A 26,057-nucleotide genomic window follows, 5' to 3' on the forward strand; every position below is an offset into this window, starting at 1 on the left:
CGCTATTTTCTCCTCATAGTCCTTTTTGGCATCCCTCACTGCCCTGTGACACTTCTTCTGATCACCTTTGTGTTTGTTCCAAGTTTCGATTGTTTTCGTGCGTTTCCATGCTTTGAAGGAGTCCTTCTTTTCTTTTATGGCTTCCTTCACCTCTTTAGTAAGCCACGCCGGCTCTCTTTTGCCTTTGGTTTTCTTTGCTTTGGATATCCTCGGAATGTAGAGGCTTTGTGCTTCCGTGATAGTATTTTTCAGAAGGGACCATGCCTGTTCTACCATTTTGACTTTGCCCACTTTTTTCTTGATCTGTTGTTTCACCATGGCTCTCATGCTATCATATCTTCCCCTTTTGAAGTTTAAAGTTGTGGTTGAGGTTTTGGTACTTTTCCCCTTCCCGACATCGAGTCTGAAATTGATCATGTTGTGATCGCTCGTCCCCAGCGGGACCGTGACTTCTACTTCCTTTGCTGGCCCCATAATGCCGTTTAGAACCAAGACCAAGGTGACGTTTCCTCTTGTCGGCTCTCCCACCAATTGTTCCAGAAAGCAGTCCCCTAGCACTTCCAGGAACATTGCCTCCTTGCCACAATTTGAAATTCCCAGGTTCCAGTCTATTCCAGGAAAATTGAAATCCCCCAAAATTATGACATTACCTGTCTTACATTCGTGTTTAATTTCCTCTATCATTTCCACGTCTGTTTCTTCCATTTGTCCTGGCAGTCGATAGTAAAGGCCAATCTTTGTGTCAGCTCCGTTATGTCTGGGAATCTTTATCCAGAGGGATTCCAGCTTCTCTTTCTCTTCTGTCATAGTCTCTCTCACAGATTCTATTTCTTCACGAACATATAGTGCAACACCTCCACCTTTCTGCCCCACTCTATCTCTTCTGTACAGTTTGTATCCCTGAAGTACTGTATCCCATTTGTTTTCGTCATTCCACCAGGTTTCTGTTATGCCAATGATTTCCAGTTCTTCGTTCTTTGCTATTGCTTCTAATTCTCCCATTTTGTTTCTCAAACTTCTAGCGTTCGTATACATACATTTGCGTTCCCTTTGTGTTGCTTTCTTAGACTCCTTAAGCTTAGCAGTCTCCCCTGGTTCCTTCACGGTATCCTTCCTTGCTCTTGTATTGTCTCTCTTAAATGCTTTGTGGTCGTCCCCTCCTGTGTCTGAGTAGTTGTCCATAGTTCCTTCTTTGGGACATCCTGTCGCCCGGACCATCGACTGGTGGTCGACTGTCGGCTTTCCTCTGACCTTTAGTTTAAAGCCTTCTCGATGGCCTTCTTGAAGTTGCCTGCCAATACTCTTGCTCCTTCCTCGTTGAGGTGCAGTCCGTCCTTCCTGTAGTACTTGCTTCTTTTCCAGAATGTTGTCCAGTTGCGCACGAAGTCAAAGCCTTCCTCTTCGCACCATCATCTCATCCAGGCATTGATCGCTTGCAGTTCCCCTTGCCTCCTTCCATCCGCTCTTGGTACCGGGAGGATCTCAGAGAAGGCCACCTTCACCTCCCTGATCTTCAGTATTCTTCCGAGTGAGCGGAGCTGACCCTTCATTTCTTCCCTGTCATACTTCCGTCCGCTCACATTGTTAGTTCCCACGTGGATAAGCACAGCAGTGTCCTCTCCCCCTGCGCTGTCTATGATCCTGGAGATCCTGTTGGCCACATCCTTCACTCTTGCTCCTGGCAGGCAGGTGACGATTCTATCCTCTCTCCCTCCTGCGGTGTAGCTGTCCACATGCCGTACGATGGAGTCTCCCACGATGATCCCCATCTTCTTTATTCGGTGGTTCCTTGGGGGTCGTAAGTCTACATCCATGGTATAGGGCCGATCTTCTTCTTCCTGCGATACTCCTGAAGTCGTTTTCTGCTCTTCGGGTGGGGGGGTGTCCTCCTGCAGTCTCTCTCTTACTCCTGGTGTGTGATCGCCCCTTGTCTCCGCTTCCTTTTCTCCAGAATTTGCAGGGATGTCTTCTCTTCTCTCATCCAGGCCTTCTTCCAGAGTTGTTCGGGTACTGTTCTCCACATGCTGATGGTGTGCTTCCTCGATGTATCTTTCTAGTTCCTTGACCTCTTCGTTTGGACTGAACTGGACTAGAAGCTTCTCCTGTTCACGTATTTCCTCTTCATAGGTGAGGAATTCTTTTAGATTCAGCACTGTCTCCTCTAGTAGCCGAACTTGCCGTTTCAAGCTATCCAGCTATGCAGCGACTGCAAATGTATGCCCTAGTCCCCGAAGGGAGATAGTCATACATATTACAGCCGGTGCAGAAGACTGGAAAGCTCACCTTCTGGCTTCCCTGGGCATCCATCTCTTGTCCCCCTTCTGAGTTGTTTGGGCAAATTGGTTTTGGACCTTCTGTCTCTGTCGTCTGGATGTTTTCTGGCTTCCTGGTTTCTACCTTCCTTTTTGTGAGTCTGCTAGTGTTACTGTTTGATCTCAGTCCGCTAGTGTTACTGTGTTAGCGTCTGTGAGTGCCTTTTCCCCCTCTGGGTGTGTGGTATGTGAGGGAGTGTGTGCCCTGCTGTGTGACTAGATCAAGATTGTGTTTTGTGGCTACCTTCCTGCTTGTAGTGGGTCTCCTGGCTTATGTCGGTTCTGATTTTGCTTATGTTATGGTGTTGGAGTCAGTGGTGGAGTCAGTGAGTACTCTGTTCTTCCTCTGTTTCCCCTCTAGGTGTGTGGTATGTGAGGGAGTGTGCCCTACTGTGTAGCTAGCTAAAGTCTAGGATTTGTATCTACCTTCCTGCTTGGTGTGAGTTTGTTGGTGTTACTCCGCTGGTGTCCGAGTTTCCTGGCTCCTTCAACGGCTCCTTTGCAAAGGCTAGCTTGCTAAGGCGAGCTTTCGTCGCGCGCTGAACGGCTGCGCGCTGTTGGCTCCGCCCCTTTTAAGGCGGAGCTCCGAGGTCCGATGTTGGAGGGGTGGGCGGAGCTACCTCTCGCCGCTACCCCTCGCTCTGCACTCTCTCTGTGCCCTCCTGGCTCTCCTCCTCTCCTAACCCCTGCCTTCCGAGTCTCTCTCTTGCCTCTCTCCCTCTGTGGCTGCTTGCAGGCAAGCTGGACTCGATCGGCGTTGGCTCCGCCCCTTTTAAGGCGGAGCTCCGAGGTCCGATGTCGGAGGGGTGGGCGGAGCTACCTCTCGCCGCTACCCCTCGCTCTGCACTCTCTCTGTGCCCTCCTGGCTCTCCTCCTCTCCTAACCCCTGCCTTCCGAATCTCTCTCTTGCCTCTCTCCCTCTGTGGCTGCTTGCAGGCAAGCTGGACTCGATCGGTGTTGGCTCCGCCCCTTTTAAGGCGGAGCTCCGAGGTCCGACATTGGAGGGGTGGGCGGAGCTACCTCTCGCCGCTACCCCTCGCTCTGCACTCTCTCTGTGCCCTCCTGGCTCTCCTCCTCTCCTAACCCCTGCCTTCCGAGTCTCTCTCTTGCCTCTCTCCCTCTGTGGCTGCTTGCAGGACTTTTATGTATCAAGCATTAGAATTATAATAATTTTAAAATGATTTGGGGGCCATTGATAACTTATTGTAATGATTAGATGCCATTTTACACTGAAAGTACATTTATAATTATGGGGAAGGGGTGGTATATAGGTATATTAAAGGTTTAATCAATAATTATGAATGTAATATTTATATGATATTTTTGATTACAATATTTGTGGGAAGGATGGGTGGTGGAGAGAATAAATTTATATATTTAAGATGATAATAGAAGAAATTCAAGTGATGTGTATAAGTTCAAATGATGTAATATTGTGTACTTGATGTAAGATGGAAAAATGAATAAAGAATTGGGAAAAAAAAATAAACAACATCTACGCCTGGTTTATAGCTGAATGGAAAGCAAGATATAATAAAAACATACTCTATGCTGTTTTTAGCTTTTGATTGTGCGTCAACAAAAAAAGATGGTTAAATCTCCTCTTTTACCCCCCCCCCCCTTATTTATCAAGCTGCATTAGTTTTTTTTAATCAAGAATCACTGTGGTAAAAGCTCCGATACTCCTAGGAATTCTATGAGCGTTGAAGCTTTTATTGCAGCGGCCTGCGATAAAAAACCCTAACGCAACTTGATAAAAGGGGGCCTTCATCATTAAACTATCTCAAAGTTTATGCAAAGATCCTCAACCTTGAAACAACGGCCTAAATTAAGGGCTACTTTCATACATATTCAGAATAATTAGGTTTTTTAAAGCATGCTATTCTCAGCAGCTTATAAATGAGATTTTTACTTAGACCACATCTTACCTGCTGATGTATGTGAGTCTGAAGCAACGAGGTTGTGTCCTGCTGCTGCAAAACCTTTGCTGATGCTTTCTTGGCCCAAGGTTCTTTAGAGGTCAGAGCTGTCTTACCGCCATCACTGCTGTCATTTGCATCAAGTACTATGCCATCTCCTATCTTTTGGCATTCCTGCAAATGATCAATCCTTTGTTGCTTTTGAGCAAAAATATTTTGTGCCTCTTTAAGTTGCCCAGGGCTAGCAAATTCAGGAGGATTGCTGTCTAATTGCTTTACTGAACTGTAAGGAAAGATATAGCAAATACTATCAATAAACCTCTAATACTTATTTAACACATTTCAGAAAAATTGGAACGACCAATTTTGCGTTATAAACCATTTATAATGATTCTTTACATAAAGCACAGTCAGTAAAATATCACTTACTCTTAATTTGCATCTACTCAGTTGCATCTTTGGAGGGTTACATGAACTGTTTGCACATGGTATTTTAATATACACAACTTTTCAGAAAAAGCTATGAGCTTGTGCTTCTAGGGACCCCCCATGGCAATTATCAATGATAGTGGGGACAAAAACAAAAAACATCCAAAAATGAGAGGCAATGGCCTGCCTAACTCTACCGAGCAGTTATAATCACAGCACAAACACTATGGTAATTTCACTTTCTCCAACCAAAAGCCACCCCACTGGGCGTATACATATGGAAGCACTAAAAAAAGTATAGAAGATGAAGAGATGAGGCTAAATTGGAATCAACCACAATTCAGCAATCCTCACTCAACAGGATCCGATATAGGATGGCAATAAAGCCATTTACATCAATACAAAAAATCCAATGTAGATGTTTTGACTTGGCTCATATTATTGCCTCCTTTTCTAATGTAGCTTGTTTACTTACTTCTGTATAATTTTTTCAGAAATAAAAACTAATAAACAGCACCATTAATTTTTTACTTATCATTTTTAATGCAGTGTCTCTAGCATGCCCCAATGTGACCCGTTTTGCCCACAAGGGCTTTCTCAAGGGTCCTTCCTCATTTGGGGCTAGCTCCTCTATGAACCCTTGCACCTATTTGTTTCTTGTAAAAACTTAGCACCTATTGGTTTTATGTGGAAAACACCCCAACATAAAAACACACTTGCATAGACACACAAACATGTACACACACATATACCATAACAATTCCAATGGCATCCAAGATAGTAGCTAAAGGCTCTCCAACTTCTGGTTTAACCCAGAAAATATCCTATCCCTTGTTGTTCCAGTGTCATCCCCAAAATGTAAGCTCACACTCGCAGTTAAACGCAGAGGTGTTGGAAATAATTCTATGAGCCATGTTCCGCATGCTTTCCTCACTTGTTTATTTTTATACTAGTTTTTTTAGCCCGTTACATTAACGGGTGCTATAATAGATGTGTAGACTTAGGCATTTCTTTCTTCCTCTTTCTTTCTGTCTGTCTTTATCTCTCCCTGCCCCCTTTCTTTCTTCCTTTCTGTCTGTCTTTCTTTCTGTCTCTCTCCCTGGCCCCGTCTGTCTTTCTATCTTTCTGTCTCTCCCCCCGTCCAGCAGCACCCCTTCCCTGCTCCCCCTGTCCTGCAGTAGCCCTTCTCCCTTCCTTTTACCTCCGCCCTGTCCAGAAGCACCCATTCCCTGCTCCCCCTGTCCAGCAGTAGCCCTTCTCCCTTCCTTTTACCTCTCCCCTGTCCAGCAGCACACCTTCCCTGCTCCCCCTGTAAAGCAGTAGTCCTTCTCCCTTCCTTTTACCTCCCCCCTGCCCAGTAGTACTCCTTCTCTCTTCCCTGCTCCTCCTGTCCAGCATCCACTAGCCCGGATAGCCTCGGGGCTTTTGCTAGGCCGGCCTGCCTCGCATTATCAAAGTGGGCCGGCCTAGCAAATGTCCCACAGCTGCTTGATGAAACTGCGGCTGCTGCCGCTGCTGGTCCAGGAGTAAGAAGAAGAGGCATCTCGGCAGTGTAGTCAAAAGACAGAAAGTTAGCCGGTGTCAGAGATCGGGGCAGGAAATCAGCTGAGGCACTGCGCATGCGTGGCATGGAGTCACGGATCACAGACGCACGGAGTTTGAAGTGCGCATCCGCGCTATGGGTTTTATTATAGTGGATTACGTTTTTTCCTCTCTTTGTAGTGTTTTTATTTTCTTTTTTGTAAGAGGATAAATCTTAAATTAAACATCAAATTGTTTACTGTAAACAGTACCTTATGAAAGGTAAATCAAAGTCTCTGGCATGAGCTGAATCTTTTCCAATAGGTTTCATCAGTTCCTCTATGGTTGGCAAATCTACAAGACAAAACGTATCAGAAACAATAGTCAAACAAACGTTAAGGGAAGGATAAAAATTATGTGTACTCTAATGTTTATAATAAGATAGCAGAAGTTCCATGGAGTCACATGACTATCACTGAAGGACAGAGTTTTTAACACAATAGTTTAAGGAAGATTGGCGGAAGACTCGCATAAGACTTAATCATTTCAGTCTTTATCTTAAGAACATAGAATAGCCTTACTGGGTCAGACCAATGGTCCATCAAGCCCAGTAGCCCGTTCTCATGGTGGCCAATCCAAAACCCAAAGAGTAACAACATTCCATGCTACCGATCCAGGGCAAGCAGTGGCTTCCCCCATGTCTTTCTCAATAACAGACTATGGGCTTTTCCTCCAGGAAATTGTCCAAACCCTTCTTAAAACCAGCTATACTATCCGTTCTTACCATAACCTCTGGCAATACGTTCCAGAGCTTAACTATTCTCTGAGTGAAAAAAATATTTCTTTCTATTGGTTTTAAAAGTATTTCCCCTGTAACTTCATTGAGTGTCCCCTAGTCTTTGTAACTTTTGACGGAGTAAAAATCGATCCACTGGTACCCCGTTCTACTCCACTCAGGATTTTGTAGACTTCAATCATATCTCGCTTCAGCTGTATCTTTTCCAAGCTAAAGAGCCGTAACCTCTTTAGTCTTTCCTCATACGAGAGGAGTTCCATCCCCTTTATTATCTTGGTCGCTCTTCTTTGAACCTTTCCTAGTGCCGATATATCTTTCTTGAGATAAGGAGACCAGAATTGAATACAATACTCCAGGTGAGGTTGCACCATGGAGCGACATAGAGGCATTAGTCTTGTTAACCATCCCCTTTTTAAATAATTCCTAGCTTCTTGTTTGCTTTTCTGACCGCCGCCACACATTGGGCAGAAGGTTTCATCGTATTGTCTACAATGACACCCAGATCCTTTTCTTGGGCGCTAATCTCCAAGGTGGTCCCCTAGCATCCGGTAACTGTGATTCAGGTTATTCTTCCCAATGTGCATCACTTTGCATTTATCCACATTAAATTTCATCTACCACTTGGACGCTCAGTCTTCCAATTTCCTAATGTCTGCCCGCAATTTTTCCACAATCTGCATGCATTTTAACAACTCTGAACATTTAATCACCTCACTCATCATTCCAATTTTCAGATCATTTATAAATAAGGAACAAAGTTCTGCTTAAACACCTATCTGTAAAATTATTTTTAAATTCAAAAAAATTCTGACTTTTCCTGAGAGAATTATAATCAGAACCAAGAGATAGTTTTTGCATCAAAAACCCCTGAAGAGGTGGCTCTTTATGTAGAATTGAACAGGTGGAGGGGCATAATCGAAAGGGACGTCCATCTCGCAAGTCGTCCAAAGTAAAAAATAATAATAATAATAACAACTTTATTTTTGTATACCGCAAGTACCACAAACAGTTCAGAGCGGTTTATAGAGGAAGAGACTGTACACAGACAGCGATGTTACAGAAAATATTTTTAAATTACATTGGTAAGTCGAGAGAGGTTAGGTATATCCAGAAAAATATTAGGGATACAACAAAAAACAGCTTAAGACACATTTTCGAAAGATACGTCCAACTTTTTTTTCGTTTTGAAAATCGTCTAATTATTCATCCTGCCGATCTGATCATCCAAGCCACTAAATCGTCCATCTTTATACCACATTTCCGTCCAACTTTTCATCCAAGTCCAAAACGCCTAGAACAAGCCCTGTTGGATGTGGGAGGGGTCTGCAAAGTGATGGACTGCACACCCAGACATGCCACCTAAATACTGGGGTACCTTACAGGGCACTGCTGTGAACTTCACAAAAAGGGTGCCATGTCTTCTCCTCACTACAGCTCCCTTATAGGTCATGGTGAGACCCCCAAACCACCTCCAGAATCCCTAGACCCACTTATCTACCACCCCAATAGCCCTTATGGCTGCAGGAGCCACTTATATGCCAGTAAAAAAGAGTTTTGGGTGTGTATAGGGCAGAGCACAATTTTAAGTATCAATGCAGTGATTACAGGGGCTTATGGGCATGGGTTGTCCTCTCCATGGGTCCCTAACCCACCCCCAAGATGACTTAAGCCGCCTCTGTGCTGGACGACTAAGCTTTCCTATGCCAGGCGGCCAGGTGATGATGGTCTGGAGGCGGAATTTTAAAGTTATGATTAAAATTTTTATGGGGGTGGAGGGGGTTGGTGATCACTGGGGTAGTGTGTGGGGGTCTGTTTTATGTGTTTGCAGTGCTTATCTGGTGGGTTTTACATGGTCTAAGTCACAATGTCCAAGTTTCGTCTAGACTTTGTTGTAAAACTTTCGGTTATACATGCTGTACGACTAAGTCTAAGCCGGCCCATGTCCCGCCCAACTCCCGCCGCCCGAAAAGCCCCATTTAGCTTTGGTTGTTCAGCAGCACTATGAAGGCCTAGGTCGTTTAGAAATACGTCCAAAACCCGTTTTTATTATCGGTACTTGGACGTGTTTGAGAAATGTTCGTCCAAGTGCCGACTTAGGCCGGTGTTTGGACGTTTTTCTCTTTCAACTATGAGCCCCATATCTTTTAATACCAAAACCAGAAATATAACTTTCACAATCATTGTTTAAAATATACTTATCATATGCTCTAATTATAGAAATTATATTTTGATGAAAGAAATGCTCAGAACCATAAAACTCTTACAAATTTAGAGATGGTGTGATATTGTGAGAAGTTCTTGTTAATTGTATGAGTTTTTGTTGTTTGGCGTGTAGATAATATGATGAAACCTTCCACCCAATGTGTGGCATCGGTGGCCAAATAAACAAATAAGATGCTAGGAATTATTAGAAAAGGGATGGTAAACAAGACTAAGAATATTATAATTCTTCTGTATTGCTCCATGGTGCGACCTCACCTTGAGTATTGTGTTCAGTTTTGGTCACCATATCTCAAAAAAGATATAACAGAATTAGAAAAGGTTCAAAGAAGAGCGACCAAGATGATAAAGGGGATGGAACTCCTCTCGTATGAGGAAAGACTAAAGAGGTTACTGCTCTTCAGCTTGGAAAAGAAATGGCTGAGGGGGGGGTAGATATGATTGAAGTCTACAAATTCCTGAGAACGGGTACTAAAAAATTATAAAGGCTAGGAGTCACTCAATGAAGTTACTTTTAAAGCCAATAGGAGGGAATATTTTTTCACTTAGAGAATAGTTAAGCTCTGGAATGCGTTGCCAGAGGATGTGGTAAGAATGTTTAATGTAGCTGGTTTAAAAAAAAAGGTTTGGACAAGTTCCTGGAGGAAAAGTCCATAAACTGCTATTGAGACAGACATGGGAGAAGCCACTGCTTGCCCTGGATTGGCGGCATGAATGCTGCTACTATTTGGGTTTTTGTCAGGTACTTATGACCTGGATTGGCGTCCATGAAGACGGTATACTGAGCTAGATGGACCATTGTTCTGATCCAGTAATGCTGTTCTTATGTTCTTATGACAAGTTCCTGGAGGAATAAGTCCATAGTATACTATTGAGGTAGACATGGAGGAAGCTCTGGATCAGTAGCATGGAATGTTGCTACTATTTGGGGTTTTTGCAAGATACTTGTGGACCTGGATTGTCCACTGTGGAAACAGGATACTGGGCTAGATGGACCATTGGTCTGACCCAGTATGGCTATTCTTATATAACAATTACAGTTTGAATGGACAAGGTTATGTTTTGTTGGCTACTGGATTCTCCATTGACCAAACAGGTTGAAAAGGTGACAGTGAAAGCTAGAAGGATGGTAGGTTGATTAGGGAGAGGTATGGCCAGACGGAAAAAGGAGGTATTGATGCCTCTATATAAGATTCTGGCGAGACCTCATTTAGAATATTGTGTACAATTCTGGAGGCCGCTCCTTCAAAAAGATATAAAAAGGATGGAGTTGGTCCAGAGAAAGGCTACTAAAATGGTGTTTGGTCATCATAGGGCGTATGGGGATAGACTTAAAGATCTCAATCTGTATACTTTGAAGGAAAGGCAGGAGAGGGGAGATATGATAGAGACGTTTACATACCTCCATAATGTAAATGCGCATGAGTCGAGTCTCTTTCATTTGAAAAGAAACTTTGCAATGAGAGGGCATAGGATGAAGTTAAGAGGCGATAGGCTCCAGAGTAATCTGAGGAAATACTTTTTTACGGAAAGGGTGGTAGATGCGTGGAAGTCTTCCAGAAGAGGTGGTGGAGACAGAGACTGTGGCTGGATTCAAGAGGGCCTGGGATAGGCACGTGGGATCTCCCAGAGAGAGAAAGAGATAATGGTTACTGCGGATGGGCAGACTGGATGGGCCATTTGGCCTTTATCTGCCGTCATGTTTCTATGTTTCTAAATGAGCACCTCAGCAAAAGGGGTTCACTAAGTACAATTTTGGGAGGCACTGGATTGGTCATGCAATCACTCAATACTTATAGAAACTGAAGCTTTAATTAAACTTACTGCATTGGCCAAATACTCAGATTATTTTGAGGGTATTGGGCAAAATAGGTTCTCCCCCCACTGCTGTTTTCTCCAGATACATTTGAACACTACTTTCCATCATAACGGCCAGTAAAGTTCAAACCTGTAGTAAATATTTAGAAGTCTATTCGGAGAACCTATCAAGCTCTTTGAACTGTGCCTTTGCCCAACCTTTATTTTCAGAACCGTACTCTTCTGTATTACATGCCATTCAACAATTATTGGCTCTACTTTGTTCATTCTCAACTTGATTTTGTACAACTGCCCCAAGGTTATTTCCTACCCATTTGTGGTAAAATCCAATCATCCAAGTTTTGGCTCTTATTACAGATCCTAAGACATCTATTCTATTTGTAAGTTTCCCCTTGCTGAATCATGGCACAGCAGTCTCTCAATCCCTTATATATCCTGTGGTTCCCTAGCTTATTTTTATGCATAATGGATTCCTTGTTTGTACTCCTGGAAACTTCAACACTTGAAACTTATGCACTAGTTGTTTGCTTGACTCAAAAGCACCATGCTCCTATCCAGACAAATCTGAATTATTTTGAAAGCTGTACCCCTGCACTACTAGTGTGATTTGCTGTACAGGTCAGATCCTTTGTGGAAGGTCAGTGGAGACTGCACATTATTGGTAGACCAGAACGCAGAGGATAGCATTCTCGGAGATCCTGTCGGTACCCAGGGCTGATGAGAAGAGGCAGATGGAGCTGCAAGCAGTCAACATGTGGATGCGGCGCTGGTGTGAGGAAGGATTCCACTTTGTGCGCAACTGGACGACGTTCTGGGGGAAGAGCAAGCTATACAGGAAGGACGGACTCCACCTCAGCAGAGACGGAACGAGGCTACTTGAAAGCAACATCAAGAGAGAAGTTGAGAAGTTTTTAAACTAGGAAGAAGGGAAAAGCCAACAGTCAACCGAGAGAGAGAGAGCCAATGGTTTGGGAACCGGTATACCCAGAGGATACCGTGCAAGAAGATAGAGGGAAAGACTCACCGAATTACAGGCAAGACCAGTGTCATTGAACTGCCATACAGGTGGTGTAAATGTTCATACGTTACCTATTCACTCCACTCTGTTAAATTTTGGGGGAATTATTTTGCCCTAGATAAATTCTCAAACCCTCTTGTATAATTCTTCCTAATTCCCATTGTGTTGAAAGGATAGCAAAAGAGGCTTACCGGATTCAGCAGTGGTGATAACTTTTCCACATGTTTCAGTTGAGTTTAGAATATCTTGAACCAAATTAGACTCTTCCACTGCATTAAAACTTAGTTTTTCCTGATTTGTCTCCTCCAAGGACTGATTGATGTGATGATAAGCCTGATACAAGGCTTCAACGTCACTGTTTGTCTGCCCATGTGAAATACCTAATGGGAATTTAAATGATTACAAGACAAAGAACAATATTCATTTTTATTTGCAGCAACTTAAAAAAGGCAACTACCCTATATACTTGAATAAAAACTGAGGTAACCTTCCCCCCCCCCCCAAAAAAAAAAGGGGTGAAAAAAGGTTGACTCCGATATAAACTGAACTTTCAGCAGTCTCGAGAGCTTACTGTGGGAATCTGCATCAGCCATTTTGAGTAGTGAGATTGCATGGGGCAGGAGCATAGGAGGATCGCTCTTGCCCTGGCTCACCACTGGACCAGCAGGGCTTAAGGTAGTCCTGGGGAGAGGCCTGCGATGGGTCCATATCTGCTTTATCATTCCCTCTTTGAGAAATTCCCTCTTATTTGTCCCGATTGTCTGTTTTAATTAGATTGTAAGCTCTATTGAGCAGGGGTTGTCTCTTACATGTTTAATAGATAGCGCTGCATATGTCTAACAGTGCTATAGAAATGATAAGTAGTAATAGTAAGACTCAAATATAATTATTTTGGGGCTTTAATCATGTGATTAATCAAATTACAAGCTTTAATTGAAAATGCAACTTTAAAAAAAATAAAGAATAAAAAGTAATGAAAAGATACAAAACACAAATTGAAAAATTAAAGACTACATGCATTTTCTCTGTTACAGTTGTTGTTGTATGAAAAATGAATAAAAAATTAAAAAACAAAAAACATAATAGCTATAAACAATCTCAGAGTCTTTTTCAGAAAAGCAAGCCTAGCTCAAATACATTTTATCAGTAATATGCTTGCTGGAAACAAATGTGCTTTAAGTAACTTCCTGGTACAAAATGAACTGTGTCTGGAAGAACAATCCAAAGGATCAGTCCTGAATGTTAAAAAGACTCTTGCCAGATATCAAGTTATGGTAAATATATGTGAAAGAAGGCACCTCAAGCAAACCTCTATTTGCAGAATGTAATGAGAGGAAATGCAAAACGGGGCCTCTTCATACCAAAGTAAGAATCTGAAAATACCGTAAATCCTAAATTCAATAAGCAAGCCAATGAACTAAGACAGGTATAATACATAAAAGTGGGAAAATGTTACCTATCAGGCATGCGGTTACATTGTGCACAAACTGAAAGGCACGTAAAGATTTCTGAGGCAGTCCAAGAAAAAGTCTTGTTACAATAATTAAATAATAAAAACAAATAAAGGCCCGAACTACTGTTTAAAACTTGGCAGGATTCAAAACCTCACACAAATGACGCAACATCTTAAGTTCAATGGCCCAGAGAGATTGAGGTTTGTAACCAGATCTTATTGATACCAGGAAAGCTGAAAATTCTAGAAGTCTGGCGGATTGCATCCTTAGCGTGAAGGATCAAGTTTTGTCCATAGTAAAGTCTGCTTTTTTCCAGTTGCGATTGTTAAAGACGATTGAAACTGATGATATTGGTATATGATTTTTGTATAGCAGTAAAGATGATAGTCATATCAAAACTGGACAATTGTAATGCTCTTTATTTAAGGATTACAACAGTACAGTGTAAAGCCTTGCAGATGATTCAAAACGCTGCTGCAAGGTTAATTTGTGGTGTAAGAAAGTTCGAACACATTACATCTTGGTTGAAGAAATTCCACAGGCTACCTGTGCACTCACATATTATTTTCAAGACATTAGTACTGGTGTTCAAAGTCATTTACCGAGGGATTTCCAGGTATTTATCACAGGCTATGGCAATCTATCAGCTGTTTAGAACTCTGCAGTTTGAGGGCATGATACAATTGTTACTGATGGACTTCTCAAAAGTGCACTATGAGAACTTCTGCTATTTCTATCAAAGGAGTAACTTGTAAACTGCCTTGATTTTACTACAGAAAGACAGTAGATCAAATCCCATTACCCTTACACTTACATAACACCTGCTACCCAGGAGGGGAGGTGCCTTAGGCATTTGGGCCAATCAGAGCTTTAGGCTCCTCCCCAGTGCATCCCAGAATGCTCCTGGAAGGAGAAGGCCTGCCATTTTGGAGTGCCAGACTTCCACCTTAAAAGGTATGAAGGGGGTGTGTGTGAGGGGTATCAGGAGGGTCTATCAGTTAGGGGGGAGTGCCAGGGAGTCTACAAGTGGGTGGCTTTGGAGGGGGGTGTTGACATGATGGGGGGAGTTCTGGAGGGGTGGCAGCAGGAGGGAGTGGGTGTCCCTCTTGCTGGGGGATTTTTCAGGGGGTTTGGAGGTGGCAGCAGGAGAGGGTGGTCATTCCTCCTGCCGTGGACATTCACGGGGGGTTTGGGGTGGTGGCAGGAGGGAGTGGGCATCCCTCCTACCGGCCGACTTCACAGCAGGAGGGGTTTCCTGCCATGGCCACTCTGCTGATCGCAGCAGGGAGATTTCCTTGCTGCGATCAGCTCAGTGGCCGCGTCTATTTGAAATGTAGGCCAGCAATATTTATCATGACTATTTGGAAGACATTTTCAAAAAACACACCAAAAGGGGGTGTGGCTTGGCGGCGCACAAGATGGAGGAGTAATCGTGGCGCTCCTCTAACCCAGGCAACAATCAAAACTTTGAAAGTGTCTTGAGGCATTTTTTCTTTCCTGAAGTGGTTGTAATAGCTTCGGGAACATGGCAAGTATGTGAAAAGCGAAGATAGATGCGGCTTTTGCAGTAGCAGGGACGGCGAAGCGTGTCAAACATGATCAGATGACGCTGTCTTAAACATCTCTTCCTGAGGAAGTAATGGACGTACTGAACAAGAATGATGTAATGGAAGAAATGCGGAGCATTAAAAAAATGCTCTAAGACAACGCAAATAAAATTAATGAAGTAAAGGAAGAAGTGTTGATATAAATAGACAGATGGAAGTCGCTAATCAAAGAATGTCCCTATTGGAAAATAAAATGGATCAAATGGAACTTAACGCAAACCAATGTAAAGCTGACAGTCAAACTATTAAAGAAATGCAGAAACAACTTGAAGACTACAAAAACAGAGGAAAGAGAAAGAATGTGAAAATTATTGGATTAGCTGAAGATTTGGAAGGGGGAAATGTTATTCAATTTTTGGAAAACCTTTTACCAAAACTACTACAGTTAAATTTGAAACATCCCCTAGAAATAGAACGAGCACACAGGATTCCATCTAAACAGTCAGCAGATCAAGTGAGACCAAGGCCTTTAATTTTCAAACTCTTACGCTTCCAGCAGGCATTAGAGATATTAAATTTGGCCAAAGCTGATAGAAACTTAAATTATAAGGGCTCCAAGTTATTGTTCGTGCCAGATTTCGCAAAAAATATGGCGAACACATGAAAATAGTTCCTCATGTTAAGACCTCAAATGAAAGAAAAAGGGCTTACCTATGGATTATACTATCCTGCAAAAATGAGAATGACAAGTGGAAATAAGACCTTATATTTTGAAGATCCAGAAAAGTTAAAAGATTTCTTGTCAAACAATGAACCAATGTCTTTTTAAAGGAATTGGATTTAATAATCTGGATAGAGTGATATCTATTGTTTTCTGGACATGTTATTGGAAGTAGAAGATGGATTTTGAATATCTTATAAGAAGGGGGAAAGGAGTATGGGAATTCTAAATAATCACAATGAAAGAATTTTTGATAGTCAAGAAATGAGACTGGTGCACATGAATAGTCAGGCCTATACAACTGGATCTGTGTCAAATACAAATGTTGATTTTTGGATGCAACACAAAAATAATAATACTGCTTCTCAGAGCTATGTCATAAGCTACAAGGGAGTGGACCTGATGATGAAATGGGACTAGCAGGGAAATCAAACCCTGCTGACTCAAGAGGAGTTCAAAAAGAAGTAGCATTTAAGGATGAATGTTGTATCTTGACACAGCCTTTTAATTTTGTTAGTTGAAATATGCAGATGTACCATATGATACTTCCCCGTTTTACTGCAGTCTACAGTAGAAGAGAAGCTATTTTAAGGTGCTTTAGCTGACTGAGTTGATAGAAACTGCACACAGGTTCAGCATTGAGAATACCCTTTCCAATTCCAAGGGTAAAATGAATATGAATAATTGTGGCAGATTTAATGGAAAAAGAAAATACAAAGGATAGTTGTCACTTTTTACAAGATTTCAGCTTTTAACAGATTCTTGGCACCTGTCATCCCAAAATCACTAACATATTTTGTTAGTAAAGAAGCATGCCTGCAAAGTTTAATATGAAGATGATATAAAGAGCACACTATTGTATTATACTTCTTTTGGAGGCATCATCTTGTTTCTTTTTATATCACCGGCTTAATTCTACATTGGATGGTTTTATCTGCTGATCTTGTCATTGACTCTGTTTGACTTTCAAAAATTCTGCATTTGAGTAATAATTTTTAGAAAGTTGGGTTGGTGTTAAGAAGAGAGACAATGTTTCTTCATTCTGGATTGTCATTATATAAAAGAAAGATTAAATATGAATGGATTATGGGTTGTTATGAGTTGACTGTCATACTGGATATAGACGTATATATATTGAAACTAGTTAAAGGGTAAAGATTAATTGTGAATATATTGCTAATAACAAAATTTATGCGGGGTTTTAATTCTAGGCATATGCATAAGGATTAACTTATATTGGATATACTTGCTATTAATATAGGGAGGGAAAAGGGTAAAGTTATGAATTTTAAATAAGAAATATATAAATTGTTACTTATTGGTGATTAATTTCAGATTTTCTAAGGAAAATTTTAAATGGAGGATTTAGATCATAAATTCATTAATCTGTATATAAAAGTTCATATGGACAGTACTGTTATATAGAGAATTCTATTTACTGGAAATTGTTTTAGGTCTTGGAATATTAAATTTTAATTTATTGCGATGTTGGGCTAAAAATTAGGGTGGTATATTGGTATGGTTGGGTATAGTATTGGGAAAATAGGAAATTATTGGGGAAATTAATGCTCTATGACCTTATTTATTGATTTATTTTATTTATATAGATATAGATATAATGATTTTTGATGGTTATTAAGAAAGATTTAATAGGAAGAGGAATGGACAAGGTTTTTTAGAAAAACTTCTTAAAACTAGAGATTTCATTGTCATATGGATAGCTAATGAGGGAGTATGTTATTGTAATAAATTAATTTATAAGTCTATTAATTTTAAGTCTGGATAGGGGAAGGATGCGATAAAAGTTGCCTGGGGGAGGGGGTTTTGAGATTGTTAATCCTATGTGTGTTCCTGGCAGTCAATTTATGTGGGGGAGGGGGAGGGAGGGGGGTTTATTAAATAGGGGTTTGGATGTGCAAGGGGAAAATAAATTTACTGATTGGTTGGAGGATATGGTGATGCAGGGGAAATATGATTTAATCGAAGTATTTGTTGGTTTGTGGTATCACTTACACTCCCTTTTTACTACAATATTAAAATGGAGTTGAAAATTTTTTCATTAAATGTTAATGGCCTCAACCATCCAATAGAACTTCACGGTCCTGCGGTATATAAACTATTATTATTAATAAAGAAAAAGAAAATACTTACCTTTCTGAAACAACAAAATGCAGATATATACTATATTCAAGAGACACATTTGATAGCCATAGAAGCTAAGAAACTAGAAAATGGTTGGGTAAAGCATTGTTATTTTGCCCCGGCGATAGGGAAAAAGCAAGGGTTGTCATACTGGTAAATAAAAAATGTTCAGCTATTTTTAAAATGGTGGATTCAGATCCTTTAGGAAGATGGTACATGTAGAAATGAGGCTGGAAAATACTGTCTTGGCGCTTTTTAATGTATATGCCCTAAATTCGAAGCAAAGTAAATTTTTTAAAACTCTGCAACAGTTAATGCTACCACTGGCCACTTCTAATTTAGTGGTGGCAGGGGATTTTAACGCTGTTGTGGATCCTTTGATGGATAAAAAACCTAGTAAAACTATGAAATCATTAGGACTAGATAATTTTATACAATCTTGTGATTTAAATGATATATGGCGGAAACTTCATTTTAATGAGCGGGAATTTTCTTTTTGTTCTCAGGTTCACAAATCCTTTTCAAGAATAGACTATATTTTTGTTTCAAGTCAATTAAGTCAGCAAGTAACACAAGCCTCTATAGATCCAATTATTTTGTCTGATCATGGAGGGGTGTGGATTTGAATTTAATCTTGCTGAACAAGATAATGGCAAATCATTATGGAGATTCAATAATGCATTGTTAGAGGATTCAAATTTTCTTGAGAAATTTCAGTTAAAAATGAATTAATTTTTTCAAATTAATGATTCAAAAGAAATATCAGTGGTGACTTTATGGGATGCTTTTATGGCCACTATGAGAGGTCAAATTATTTCATATTCAGCATATGTTAGGAAACAGCTTAAAAAACAATTTTCTAATTTTGAACAGGAAATTAAGGTCTTAGAGTCAAAATTGGTTGAAAAATGGGAACAAACTACTCTACAGGCTCTTTTAAAATTAAAATGTAAATATAATGAGATTTCTTCACAATTTGTAACAACCACGTATTATGGAAACTCAAATAAGATGGGAAGATTATTAGCAAAATATCTTAAGGCAAAGAAAAGAAAATCAAAAATTATTGCAATAAAAGATGAAAAAGGTGATACCCATTCTCAAATTGGGCCTATTTTAAAGCAATTCTTAAATTTTTATAAAGTTTTGTATTCTTCCAAGCCTTATTTAGATAAAGAAAAAGATGGTTTAGAGTTTTTAAATTTAATTAATGGTCCAAAAATTCCTGATCATATAAAAAGAAGTTTAGAGGCGCCTATATCATTAAAAGAGTTACAATCAGCGTTGAAGTCCCTTAGAGCTGGATCCGCTCCAGGTGGAGATGGTTTTATGGTAGAGTTTTATAGAACATTTCAAAATACCCTTTTAGTTCATTTATTAAATTTATATCAGATCCAACTAACTAATGGTTGTAATACAGGTACTATTGCAGAATCTGTTACTATAGTCTTGCCGAAACCAAATAAAGATCCCACATTGGTTTCAAATTACAGGCCTATTTCTTTAATCAATGTAGATGGTAAACTTCTAGCTAAGACATTGGCCTTGCGCTTGGCTAAGGCTCTCCCTTTTATTATTGGTATGCACCAAACAGGATTTGTTGCTCAGAGACATTCTTCTAAAAACACTAGACTGGCTTTTCATATGTTAAATTTAACAAAAACCATGAATGATCCAGCCTTCTCTGTATCTTTAGATACAGAAAAAACTTTTGATCGGGTGGAATGGACCTTCATGTATCAAGCTATAGATTGGTTTGGAATAGATTCAGGTTTTATACAAATGATTCAATCCTTGTATGGTTCCCCTTTTGCTAGATTGCATATTAATAATAATCTTTCTGAAAGTTTTAGTTTGTGGAGGGTTGACCCTTGTCTCCTTTGCTTTTTGATATTGTATTAGAACCCTTGTTATTAGCTATTCAGCAGGTGAAGGAGATACAGGGTATTCCTTATTCAGATCGGGAATATAAGGTCTCTGTTTATGCAGACGATATATTGCTTCATTTGAGGAACCCTGAAACAACCATTCCTTGCTTACTCGATGTAATAGAGAAATTTGGAAAATTTTCTGGATACAAAATAAATTGGAGTAAATCAGAAGTTCTTCCTATTAATGTACATTGCACAAAAGGATTATTTGAAAAATTCTCTTTTCTATGGAAAGAGGATGGAATAAAATATTTAGGCATTTGGATAAAAAACACATTAGATGAAAGTGAATGAAAAATTGTTATTACAGAAGGTAACAGAAATGTGTGAGCAATGGAATCCTTTACATCTTTCTTGGTGGGGGAGAGTTCAGACTATTAAAATGATGATATTGCCTGTGGTTTGTTATCAAATGGGTATGTTATCAGTTGTTTTCCAAGGGTCCTTTTATAAAAAATTAAATAGCATTCTTACAAAATTTATTTGGCTGGGTAAAACTCCTAGAGTTGCTTTAGTATCTTTACAAAAACCAATTACAGAGGGAGGGGTAAATTTTCCCAATTTTTATAGGTATCATCAAGCCTATATTTTGTGCCAAGGTATGTATTGGGTCCTCCCTGAGCCCATTGAAAATATCCCAGATTGGCTCTGGTTGGAATGGCGACTCATGCTTCCTCTGTGACTATGCCATGTTCTCAGTATCAAAATGCCTAGATTATATAAAGAAAACAGAATTCTAGTAGAAATGTGGAAAACTTTAAGATATGTTAATAATTTAATATCTATTCCAATTCACAAATCAACAAATCAAACTATATGGCTAAACTCCAAGATTCAAATTGGCGGATTTAAGGTCATCTATAAGCATTGGATGATAGCAGGAATACGTATTTTAGATGATATAATATCTAATGGTAAGTTGCTTGAATTTTCACAGTTGCAACATAAATTTGGTCTTAATAAGTCACAGAGTTTTAGATGGTTGCAACTGAAGCAAGCCATTCAGGAGGGGTTCCTGAATGGAAAAATTTAAATAAATAATCAATATAGGTTGGAATTCCTATGCTTTCAGATAGACTTCATGGGACACCAGGCCGCACAGTGGTATAAATTGTTAGCTGGATTTGTAAATAAGAAGCCTAAAACTGGTCTTAGGGATATTTGGAGCATTGAGATTAAGCATCAAATTTCTGCATCTCAATGGCCACAAATATGGACTTGGAGGTTCAGATGTACAATGTCAGCATCTATGAGACAAACTTGTTTTTTTCTGTTACATAGAGCACTATGGACCCCTGTTAGATTACAAAAGTTAGATAGCTCTAAGTCAAATAAATGTTGGCATTGTCATCTCAAAGCAGGGACTTTAGATCATTTATTGTTCTATTGTCCATTTATTATGCTTTTTTGGAAATCAATTTGGGGCCAAATTAATTGTTTATTAGAAAACCCGGTGGCATTGACCTATGATACTATATTATTTGGTATGTCAATGAGAGCAAAAACCCAAATATCATCTAAGAACAACAGGCTTTTATTAAAAATGACAGGAGTCGCCATACAACAAATTACGAGCAATTGGAAGAATTGGACTAGGCTTAATTAAAGCTTTTGATGGAATTCATTGTGTCATATGTATAAAATGGAACGAATATTAGCCATCCAGAAAGGGAATTTTAAGAAATTTCAAGAGACTTGGGAGCCATTAGCAAAGTATTGTAGTGTCTAAGTACTATTTTCCCCTATAAACAAGCACATCCGGGAGGATGGAGGGTGGAAATCTGTTAGGATAATGAATTTAAATCTAATGTACTGAAGTTTATTATATAAATTTTATATGTTGGGCATTATGATTGTTTAAGAGGGAGGGGGAACTAATTCTGAAATGGATATTAATGATATAGTAAGTGTGATATTGAAGTATAAAATGTTGTATTTATTGTAACACTTACTGTAAGTTTGAAAATAAAGAATTGAGAAAAAAAAGCAGAAACAGAGGGGAAAAACAACAACAATATTTACTCAGAAATAAAACAAATTTGAATGTACATTTACTTACATATTTATTGCTTTAATTGGTCTAAAAGCCATCTCACCTGTCCCTGTCATTTCACTGGTCCCTTGTTGTATCTCACACTCTGTGGCTGTATCTCCCTGCTTTACCAAAAGCTTTTGGGTCTCATTTGTTGATTCTAATGATTCCAACAGCAAAACTAAAATCAATGAAAGAAAAACACCTTAAGTATTACACAGCAATACTCTGAGCCACACAAGAGTCAATATAAAACCTCTAGACTGGAAGAATGTAAACAGACAGGCCTTACATCATACATTTTAAAAATGTTATAAGCATTACAGTCATCTGGGAAATATATAAAGTTCAGGCTCCTATATATCCTTTTAAAATTAAATCAATATCTTAACCCAGCAATTTCATTGAGGGGATGGAAACTCTGACTTACTTTAACATTTCCCGTACTAGTTAGGAAGTTCATCCTATCAACAGGAAGAAATAAATTTCAAACTGCATTCTTTATTTTCTCAACTTAGAACCTAACAGATTAGCGGTATATAAGAAATAAATTACATTACATTACATTACATTAAAGAGGACTGCAGATCCACTAGCGCCACTTACATTGAATTAGTAATCCTAAAATGGCTGTATTAAATATCATTTTTATGGAGGCTTTATTGTAATGTACCTAGTTTTTAGGCCGAACATAAATCCTTTATAATAAAACCCTAAGTGCGCATGCGCACGGCAAGAGGCCGTGATCCCTGCTGCCGTGCTGTGTGCATCCTTGGCTGAATTCCATTTGCGGTGCGTGCGCGGGCTTGGGGAGGCTTGCGGCGCGTGCACGGACTTGGGGAGGCTTGCGGTGGTTTGTCTCAGCAACGGCAGGAGTTTGTCGTGCGGGCACTGCGAGGTGTCCCATGCTGGTAAGAAGTGCAGGGGGAAAGGGAAAGGGGACTTCTTTGGGGGGGAGGGGTGTGCTAGGGGGCAGATAGCAATCATGCTTTGCTCTGGGAAGGGGGGAAACAGAAGTGGGCCATAGAGAGACAGGCAGGCATGGCGCAACAGAGAAATACAGGGACAGGGGGAGGTAAAACGAAGGGAGAAGGGCTGCTTCTGGACAGGGGGGAGGTAAAACGAAGGGAGAAGAGCTGCTGCTGGACAGGGGGGAGCAATGAAGGGGTGCTGCTGGATAGGGGGGAGGTAAAAGGAAGGGAGAAGGGCTGCTGCTGGACAGGGAGAGCAGGCAAGGGGTGGTGGTGGACAGCCGAGGAAAGAGACAGAAAGAAAGACAGACAGCGGCCAAGGAGAGAGAAAGAGAGACAAAAAAAAGAAAGACAGACAGACAGACAGAAAGCGGTCAAGGAGAGAGAAAGAAAGAAAGACAGACACAGACATCTATTCTAGCACCCGTTAATGTAACGGGCTTAAAGACTAGTTAATAAAACAAAAAAAAAGTCAATTCTTCGTGCGCTTGTTATTTATTACCATGTTATATACAAAGGTGCATTGAATTTATTTTGACTCTTCTAAGGAGGTGCAATAGCAGTTAACTTGCGTAGAGAAGCAGTGTCCTAGAGCCCCACTTACCAGACCCTGACCATATAAAAATGAAAATCCTCCATTCCCCTTCTACATTAAGTCCAAACTTCATTCCTGGAATGAAGCTCAAACAACTCACCTAGACTTAGTCATCCTGCAGGGATAACTGAATGTTTCACAAAACTTCCTGGGTGAAACTTATAAGTTGTGAGTTAGACGATGTAAAAGCAGGTATAAGTGCCAAAAAAGTATCCAGTGACCAGATAACCACTGCAGAGACAATGTAAAGACCCCCACACACTCCCCCAGTGATCACTGACCCTCTCACACTACCACAAATATCAGAATAAACTTGTCTCCAGAACATTAGTGTCTGCTCTAGGAAAGCCTAGAAGAGCTGCGTACACCTGTACACCTGTCTTAAGTAGCCTTGGAGGTGGGCTAGTGAACCGAAGAGAAGAGGACCCAGGCCCGTAAGCCACTCTAATCACTACATTCATGATGGAAAATGTGAGCCCACTAAAAAAAAACCAAACCCACCTGTACTGCCTTGTAGACAGGTGGGTATAGTGTGTTTTGGGGGGCTCACCATATCCTATAAGGGAGTTCTGGTGAGATGTTTATGTAATACCCTTTTTGTGAAGTTCACAGCCGTGCCCTGTAAGATGTCCCACCACTCTGTTTTCATGTCTGGATGGCCAGCCCATTACAAGATCGGCCCCTCCCACATCCAAATGGTCTTGTTCTTGGCGTTTGGGACGTGCAGATAATGAGTTTCGAAAAAAAATTATTCTAGACGTATTTTTTTGAGAATGGGCATTTTCTCACTGCTAACTTTGGGTGTCTAGCGCCATATGACTAAATTAGTCTTTGATTAGGCCCTCTGGAATTACCTCACAGGAAATCTTTACCTTTGCGTTCTCAAATTACTAGACTCTTTTTCCGCTCATCTCTTGTTATTTGCATATGCACGTAACAAAATGCACATACTTCAAATGTTGTAAATTATTTTGTAGGGCTCCTTTTACAAAGGTGGGCTAAATATTTTAGCGCGCGCTAAATGCTAATGCATGCATGCTAGTCTATGTTAGAGTTAACGCGCGTGTAGATTTAGCGTGCGCTAAAAATGCTTAGCGCACCTTTGTAAAAGAGGGGGTTAGTTTTTAAAAAAAAGTTCTTACCTTTAGCAAGCATCCCAGGCTTCTCATTTTCCTAAAGAAATGGAAAAGGAACAAATATATATTTTAGTCACTTGTCAGGTTAGCTAATTCATAAAATAATTAAAAAAAGAAAATATTCTTCACTCTGCTTATGTGTTTGTCTTTATTGTGTTCCTGTACAACAGACCACAATGGTTCAAAAAACTGAAACAAAATAGAAGAGAAAAGAACGCCAATTAACTACTGCTACTACTCATCATTTCTATAGCACTGAAGAGATAATCCCTACTCAATAGAGCTTACAATCTACAGTAATTAAAACAGAAAAACAGGGGAATGAAGTAACAGACATGGATACTTCACAAGTGAGGAGGAATTAGGAGTTAAAAGCAATTTTCATTTAAATACTGCCAGAGACGGAGCTTGAATCGGAAAGCCTCATACAATTCAAGGATTAAACCCACACACTTAAAACAGCAGTCTCCATGCATCTTGCTCATTTCTCGTTAGTGCCCCCTTTTGTTGTATTTTTTAAATTGATTTTTGACAAATTGCACGCGCACTTATGAACTGCATTTTACTATGGGCTCCTTTTACGAAGCGTTAGCGGCTTTTAACGCACGCGACCTTTTAGCGCGCGCTAATCCCTGCGCTAGCCGAAAAACTACCTGCTCATGAGGTAGCGGCTAGCGCGGCCGGCAAATTAGCGCGCGTTATTATGCGCATAAACCGCTAATGCGGCTTCGTAAAAGGACCCCTATATTGTATTATTTGAGTTTTGTAAATTTATCATACTGTGCTTTATGATTTCTTTTCTTTGTGTTTTATATATATTTAGGAATTGAAGTAAAATGTATTTAGTACAAACTTTAGAACGCAGTTCTTATCCGTTGACAGCTTAAATAGCAAAACACATGCTCTTATTATAAGTGATTTTATACAGACACTATAGATACAATCATAGTAACATACATAGCAACACAGCAAATGACAGCTTTGGCCATTTAAATTCATGATTAAGGGCTCCTTTTACTAGGCCTCGTTAGGGTTTTAACGCGAGGAATAGAGCACGCTACATTGCCCCCCCCCCATAGACCTTAATAATAATAATTACATTACATTACATTAGAGATTTCTATTCTGCCATTACCTTGCGGTTCAAGGCGGATTACAAAAGAAATAAAAAACGGAGGGCTACTGCCAAAGCCGTAGTAGTTTGAGGCGGTTTACAACAAAGAAGGGCTGGATAATCAGCAAACGAGTACAATCAGCGAGTACAGATACAATTAATATATGTAAGCAGGGAATAGAAGCGATATAAAGGGTCAGAAGAAGGGAGAGTAAGAAGCAGAGGAAAGATAAAAGAGATTTGGGGGAACAGGGGTCGGGTAAGAGGTCTTAGGTTACAAATCGGTTAAATAGGTTAGTTTTTAATACTTTTCTGAAGTTTAGGTAGGATGAGGAGCGCGAGATAATATTGCTCAGCCAATCATTTAGATGACCTGCTTGG

General features: G+C 40.1%; 1 protein-coding gene across 4 annotated transcripts in view; it reads right to left on the minus strand.

The window, feature by feature from the left end:
* Positions 1-26,057, minus strand: part of CEP162 (centrosomal protein 162) — a 209,935-nt gene that overhangs the window by 112,404 nt on the left and 71,474 nt on the right. For all 4 annotated transcript variants that reach the window (XM_033939253.1, XM_033939254.1, XM_033939255.1 and 1 more), the window contains 5 exons: positions 24,569-24,599; positions 21,925-22,041; positions 12,225-12,413; positions 6,454-6,535; positions 4,241-4,514 (listed from right to left, as the gene is read on the minus strand). In XM_033939253.1, coding sequence (XP_033795144.1) covers positions 4,241-4,514; positions 6,454-6,535; positions 12,225-12,413; positions 21,925-22,041; positions 24,569-24,599 — 693 coding nt within the window. The remainder of the gene's footprint in view (positions 1-4,240; positions 4,515-6,453; positions 6,536-12,224; positions 12,414-21,924; positions 22,042-24,568; positions 24,600-26,057) is intronic.

The sequence above is a fragment of the Geotrypetes seraphini genome, chromosome 3 (genome assembly GCF_902459505.1).
Source record: "Geotrypetes seraphini chromosome 3, aGeoSer1.1, whole genome shotgun sequence".
NCBI lineage: Eukaryota > Metazoa > Chordata > Amphibia > Gymnophiona > Dermophiidae > Geotrypetes > Geotrypetes seraphini.